Source organism: Ascidia mentula, chromosome 8 (genome assembly GCF_947561715.1).
Source record: "Ascidia mentula chromosome 8, kaAscMent1.1, whole genome shotgun sequence".
Lineage (NCBI taxonomy): Eukaryota > Metazoa > Chordata > Ascidiacea > Phlebobranchia > Ascidiidae > Ascidia > Ascidia mentula.
The window spans coordinates 10,618,142-10,625,632 of NC_138573.1; the positions used below are offsets into that span (position 1 = coordinate 10,618,142).

The 7,491-nt window shown below is 41.7% G+C and overlaps 1 protein-coding gene across 1 annotated transcript; it reads left to right on the forward strand.

The window, feature by feature from the left end:
• Positions 1–762: 762 nt before the first annotated feature.
• Positions 763–6,654, forward strand: LOC145911909 (uncharacterized). The gene is made up of 2 exons (XM_082999344.1): positions 763–1,340; positions 1,419–6,654. Exons 1-2 carry the CDS (start codon positions 763–765, stop codon positions 6,652–6,654), a joined length of 5,814 nt encoding a protein of 1,937 aa, XP_082855470.1.
• The last annotated feature ends 837 nt before the right edge of the window (positions 6,655–7,491 follow it).

Below are 7,491 nucleotides of genomic sequence, written 5' to 3' on the forward strand. Positions count from 1 at the left end.
GTTACATACGTTGTGCAACCGCAAAAGCAATACTGGATGTTACATCGTAAATCTACTGTCTCCCCAAATGGTAAATTTCTGTATAAATAGCGCCTCCACGTGGAGAAATTCTCCCCTCGTGTTCGGCAAGTTTGCTGACAACTGTAGTTAGTTTCGTGGGTCTACGAATCTTGTGTCATTTGTTTTGCAGGAAATTTAAGTTAATTATTCTTAACAAGTTAAGTAACCTGTTTTTATTGCTGTGAACATCAAGTCTCACAGTAATTAGTGACCCAGTTGTTTTCGGTAAGTGTTGTTTTATTTGCATGTGTGTTTATGTCAATAACCATTGTCTTGAATTGTCAAACCTGGTTTAAAGTGTACTTTGTTTGTTACTTGCAGTTCGACTTGAATGCTCGTTGAAAAATAACTGTTTAAAGTCCTGGTCAAAACGTTTCGGTAAGAATGTTTTATCTTTGAAACCGGCATTTTTCTATCGTACTCATGGCCCAATATTTCATTTAGAAAACCGTCCGCCTAATCCCGTGAAGTACATCTCGCTAATTGAAGCCAACAAGGGCTTTGTTAATACAATAAACTGTTGGAATTTTGTTGGATATTAGTGGGAAGAAGCCTGTAGTTGGGACCTGGCAGGCGCGTTTTTGAATCTACGTAGAAGCACCAGAGTGGACGTCTGTGCCCACCAGGAGCACTGAAGTAGGCGTTACATTCGAAGTTTTCGAAACGTTTGCAAAACAAACGTTTTTGATTTAAAGTGAAGCTATGCCTGGAAGTGAAGGAGGTCAATCCTTTTCATCACCAATATGTAGGCACCAAGTAGTGCTGAAAAAACATGCTGCACCATCAATGATCCAACTGAAGCATGACAAAGAATTACTGAATGACTGGTATAAGACTGCTGAAAATGCAATCATGTACAAAGATATTTCATTGGTTAATTCTGTTTCAAAACGTATTGAAGAAGTTTCAACTCGCTTGATAAACACATACTCTAAGCTTTTAGAGTGGGTACCATCAGGTGAAAGGCATGTTGACTTTCAACTACAGTTACAGGAAGTCATTCAATGTAAGAAGGAAATGGAAGCAAGAATTGGTCAGTTTCAAACGAATTTCAAAATTCAGGTTGGAGAGAACATTGATGTTAGTTCTTCGTCATTCGTTACATCTCCAGTTGCTGTTCGTACTTTTCCGGCTGTGCAACAGGCCCGAAGTGCGAGGACGAGCTCTTCCAAGTCTACCCATTTTTCAAGAAGCTCTACAAAGACACAGGGAAGTACATCATCCAGTGTAAAGCGGTTGGAAGCAAAGGTTCGTCTTGAAAAGGCTCAAGTGAGATCACGGCATGTTGAGAAAACACAACAAATTGAACATGAAAAACAACAACTTGAACATGAAAAACAAAAACTTGAAGCTCAAAGGCAAACACTAGCAGCACAGTGTGAAATTGAAGAAGCTGAAGCAGAAGTTAAAATTTGGGAGGCAGCTTCTAATGTGTCTCTAGATGATGGGAAAATGAGATCAAATGAAACCGATATTCCAAAACTTTTTCATAATGGTCTTGCTGAAGAAAATGAAGTTCTATTGTTGAAGCCCTGCAAGTCCAAGTACACCTCTCCGCTGGACAAAGCTGACACAGCAAACCCATCTAAAGTAGAAACTGTACAACCTGAAAGTGCTGTTGTGCGTGGAATAATGGCTGCAGTTGGTGATGCAATGTCTACACCAAAAACAGATTCACTGAAATTTCATGGAGAACCAATGGATTATTGGCCATTTATCAGAAGTTTCGAAGCCACTATTGAAAAGAAGGCACCTTCTGATCGAGTAAAGATGAACTATCTAATGAATTATTGCAAAGGAAAAGCTTACTCATTAATTGAGCATTGTACAGTTATGCCACCTGAATTGGGATATGCTCAAGCTCAAAGCATTCTATATGACAATTTCGGAAAACCATACATAGTGTCAAGAGCCTTTGTTCGCCAACTTACAAGTGGTCCAAATCTCAAACCAGATGATTCTGATGGTTTGCAGCAGTTTGCTACTTCACTGCGCAAATGTCTTTTGATTTTGAAAGGCTTGGGAAATTTTAGTGATCTGAACACCACTGACAGGTTGGTTGAGTTGGTATTGAAGTTACCATACAACTCACAGAATTTGTGGAAACGTCGTGCGGCTACTATTCTCCGAGAAAAGGGTGAAGAAGCAAATTTCCAGCATTTAGTGGAGTTTGTTGAAGAAGAAGCAGAGGTTGCCAACACTGTTTTTGCAAAACTGCTGGTACCTCGCAAAAGAGAAGAAAGGAAGCCCCAGGACAAGCCACCCAAGAAGAGTTCTGTTCACACAGTTGTAACCAAGGCGAATAGAGCGCCCACACAGACCAGGTTTACAAAATCAGTTTCGAAGTGCTTGTTCTGCAGCCAAAGTCACTCCTTCGTTGACTGCCCTAGTTTGAAGAAAAAATCTGTTTCAGAAAGAGCCAACTGGTTTCGTGAGAAGTATTTATGTTTCAATTGCCTAAATCCTGGTCACATTGCAAAGCAGTGCAAAGAAGCTGTTACTTGTTCTGTAGAAGGTTGTGGAAGAAAGCACCATGCATTATTGCATTTGCCCACAAGAAGTGCATCAGCTATAAGAAATCCTGATGCAAGAAATGTAAGTTCATCTGTAAGTGATGTGCCTTGTACAGGGAAGGTTTGTTGCAACACATCAAAGAATGGAAGGAGTGCATATATGAGTGTCCTACCTGTAAAGTTTGTTGCCAATGGCAGAGAATTCGAGTCCTATGCCTTTCTTGACATTGGGTCCGATGCTACGTTTTGTCATACAAAGCTAATCGAAAAACTTGGTTTAAAGGGAAAGTTCAAACGCATTCAAATGGATACACTTGGGCGGAGGCCAAAGATGCTAGAAGGAATTGGTGTTGATTTACAAGTGGTATCCATGGATGGTAATGAAGTCATCAACATTGAAGAAGCCATGTCCGTGGATCATATTCCAGTAAGTCCATACTCCTACCCAACTGACGAGGATCTACAAAGCTTGCCTCATCTAAAAGGTCTTGAGATGCCAAAGGTTGACAGTGAGGAAATTATGCTGTTAATTGGTACCGATACACCGTATGCTCATCGCACCCTGGAGATTCGAACTGGAGGGAAAAAGGAGCCATTTGCTGCAAGAACTCCACTGGGGTGGTCGTTAATTGGTCCATCACCAGATAAAGGGTATGTGCAAGCCAATCGAATCAGAACATTGGAACTGGATCAAAGAATACAAAGGTCATGGTACCAAGATTTTTGTGAAGAACCTGGAGATTTGCAATTCCCCACATCTAAGGAAGACAGAAAGGTTTTAAAGTTTATGAAGGAAGAAGTTAAACATGTGGATGGACATTTTGTCCTACCTTTACCCAAGAGGAATAGCGTAAAATTACCTGGAGACAATTTAGTTTCAGCGCAAAAAAGATTGCTGTATTTGCAAAGGCGCTTGCAAAAGGATGACTTCCTTTGCAAAGGATATGTGGAAAGAATTCAAGAGTACATAGACAAAGGATATGCTGAACAGGTGCCAACTGAAGAACTACAAACAAGTGACCCCACGTGGTACCTTCCTCACCATCCAGTTTATCACCCACATAAACCAGACAAAGTCAGAGTCGTCTTTGATTGCGCTGCAACACAAAAAGGTGTGTCCTTAAACGATAGTCTCATGCAGGGTCCTGACCTTGTTAACAGTCTGGTCAGTGTGCTAACCCGCTTCCGAAAGAATCAAATTGCAATTGTTGGTGATGTGGAAGCTATGTTCCACCAAGTTAGAGTAAAGAAGAGTGATTCAAATTTACTGAGGTTTTTATGGTGGCCTGAAGGTGATCTCACAAAGAAGCCAACAGTTCACCGAATGTTAGTCCACATATTTGGAGCCACCTCATCCCCATGTATGGCTACATTCTGTTTGAAGCACACCACTGAGGAATTTGGACATGAGTTTGACAAACATGTGTCTGAAATAGTGAAGCACAATTTTTATGTAGATGATTGTTTAGCATCTGCACCTACTGAAGAGGAAGCAATTAAGACTGTTTTCCAACTTTGTAAATTGCTACAAAGGGGAGGTTTTCGTCTCACAAAGTGGATTTCAAACAGCCAAGCAGTTTTGGACCGGATCCCTGAAACTGAAATAGCAAAATCAATGAAAGATATCAGCCCGAAAGAAAGTGTCAAGGAAAGAGTGCTGGGCGTGTATTGGAATGTATTTGAGGACAAGTTTGGGTTTCGAACAAGAAGCTATATTGACGAACAAAGACTTACCAGAAGAAGACTATTGTCGGTCATTAATTCCCTATATGATCCTCTTGGTTTTGCAGCACCTGTTGTTTTAGTTGCAAAAAGAATTCAGCAAGAAGTTATTCAGTTGAAGTTGGGCTGGGATGACACAATCCCAGAATTCCTGTCCGAAAAGTGGAAAAAATGGTGTGGTCAGCTGCCTGAACTTAAGCAGCTTTTATTGCCAAGATGTTTGAACCCACCAGATTTTGGAAGAGTGATTGAACGCCAAATCCACCATTTCTGTGATGCATCTGTAAATGGTTATGGATTTGTTACTTACCTTCGACAAGAGGATGAGAATCATTGTGTATATTGTTCTTTTCTGTGTGGAAAATCTAAGGTCACTCCACCAAAAAGTGAAAGCATTCCCAGATTGGAACTTGTTGCAGCTGTTCTTGCTGTTAAAGCTGACAAGTGGTTACATGAACACTTGGACTATCCTGATTGTAAATCTACATTTTGGACTGACTCAAGTGCTGTTCTTTTTAGCATTTCAAATGAGAGAAAGCGTTTTTCCACATTTGTGGCAAATCGTTTATCAAAAATACATCAGCAAACTACCACATCCCAATGGAGGCATGTAGGAACCAAGCAGAATCCGGCTGATGAAGCATCACGAGGAATTTCAGTGAAGAAGCTGCTTGGATCAAGTTTATGGCTCAAGGGTCCGAGATTTTTACAGAAGCATGAAAGTTCTTGGCCATGTAACCCTGCCCTTAAGGAATGTGTACCAGACGAATTTAAGCCAATTGAAGTAAAAAAGTCAATGGCAACTTGCTGTTCTACAATCAATCCTGTTGACACTTTAATAAACAGGTTTTCGTCATTGTTTAAGTTGAAGAAGGCAGTAGCCTGGATATTGCGGTACAAACTCTACCTGCATTCGAAGAAAACTGTTCAGAAGGGAAAACTGACTGTTGAAGAGATTTTACAGGCAGAGCTGGAATTGGTGAAGTATGTCCAAAGGTCAGCGTTTCCAATTGCATTTGAAGCTCTGTCGAATTTAGGCACAGATCAAAAGGGTCGTCGCTGGTTGAAGAAGTCTAACCAAACGAAGTGCTTAAACAAGTTAAACCCGCAACTGATAAGCGGTGTCCTTCGACTTGGAGGAAGATTGGACAACGCACCCATTCCTTTTGAATCCAGACATCCCATCATCTTACCAAGTAATCACCATTTGACAAAGCTAATTATTACGCATTACCACGAGCAAGGCGGTCATTCAGGGACTGCACATACATGGACGGCGATCCGCCAGAAGTACTGGATTGTCAAGGGTGGTGCAGCTGTCCGTCGTGCTCTCGTTCACTGTATACCTTGCCGCAAACGCAACGTGCCTCGCAGTCAGCAACTGATGGCAGATCTACCACCAGCACGCTTGAAGCCGAACGAGCCACCATTCTCGTACACCGGAATCGATTTTTTCGGTCCCTTTTTAGTGAAGCGCGGCCGCAGCGAAGTAAAGAGATATGGCTGCATTTTTACCTGCATGACGATGCGTGCCGTGCATATCGAAGTTGCCGAAGATTTGTCAACCGACTCGTTCATAAACGCCTTGAGAAGATTTATTGCCCGAAGAGGAAAGCCAGTTGAAATTTATAGCGACAATGGAACGAATTTTGTGGGAGCAGAGCGTGTTTTACGCGAAGCCCTGGAGGAGCTGAACAAGGAGAAGCTGGAAGCTCATCTTCAACAGAAAGGAATAAAATGGGCGTTTAATCCCCCAGCAGCAAGTCACATGGGCGGCATATGGGAGAGATTAATCCGTTCCATACGAAAAATCCTGAACTCGATGCTACACAAGTCCCCGATTATTAGTGAAGATACCCTACGTACGTTGATGGTGGAAGTTGAAAATATACTCAACTCCAGACCGTTGACGCCCGTCACGTTTAGTCCAAGCAACGACGTTCCTTTGACACCCAATCACATTCTGTTACAGAAGCCAAGCCCTATTATGGCACCTGGGCAATTTGACGAAAAGGACAACTACACCCGCCGTCGCTGGCGCCAAGTGCAGTTCTTAGCTGACGAATTTTGGAGACGATGGACCAATGAGTACTTGCCAACCATCGCTTTGCGGCAAAAGTGGCCAGACAGAAGAAAAAATATCGAAGTCGGCGATATTGTTCTCGTTGTTAACGAATCTATGCCCCGTCGAGGCTGGGACCTTGGTCGAGTTATAAATACCTATCCGGACAAACATGGAGTTGTCAGACAAGTCGACGTAAAAACTAAATCAAACATAATCAAAAGGCCAATTGCAAAGTTGTGCCTTGTTTTCGAGGCTAGCGGTTCCCAAGTGCATTCGACAGGCTCCGACAACTAGTCGTCGACTACTAGTGTTGAGCGTGGTGCTCTAAATTGAAGGAAGACATGAAAAAATGAACGCTATGCTGTTGAGCTAACACCCACGCATGTTTATTCATACAGACTTTGCTGCAACTAGCCAATTGAAATTGGCAAATTTTTCGTCTCCGTAACTTGTGTGATTTACGATGTTATTTTTGTTTGTGAATTGGAAATGTACTCTTCTGAGCCGTACATTTGTGGGGGAGGATGTTACATCGTAAATCTACTGTCTCCCCAAATGGTAAATTTCTGTATAAATAGCGCCTCCACGTGGAGAAATTCTCCCCTCGTGTTCGGCAAGTTTGCTGACAACTGTAGTTAGTTTCGTGGGTCTACGAATCTTGTGTCATTTGTTTTGCAGGAAATTTAAGTTAATTATTCTTAACAAGTTAAGTAACCTGTTTTTATTGCTGTGAACATCAAGTCTCACAGTAATTAGTGACCCAGTTGTTTTCGGTAAGTGTTGTTTTATTTGCATGTGTGTTTATGTCAATAACCATTGTCTTGAATTGTCAAACCTGGTTTAAAGTGTACTTTGTTTGTTACTTGCAGTTCGACTTGAATGCTCGTTGAAAAATAACTGTTTAAAGTCCTGGTCAAAACGTTTCGGTAAGAATGTTTTATCTTTGAAACCGGCATTTTTCTATCGTACTCATGGCCCAATATTTCATTTAGAAAACCGTCCGCCTAATCCCGTGAAGTACATCTCGCTAATTGAAGCCAACAAGGGCTTTGTTAATACAATAAACTGTTGGAATTTTGTTGGATATTAGTGGGAAGAAGCCTGTAGTTGGGACCTGGCAGGCGCGTTTTT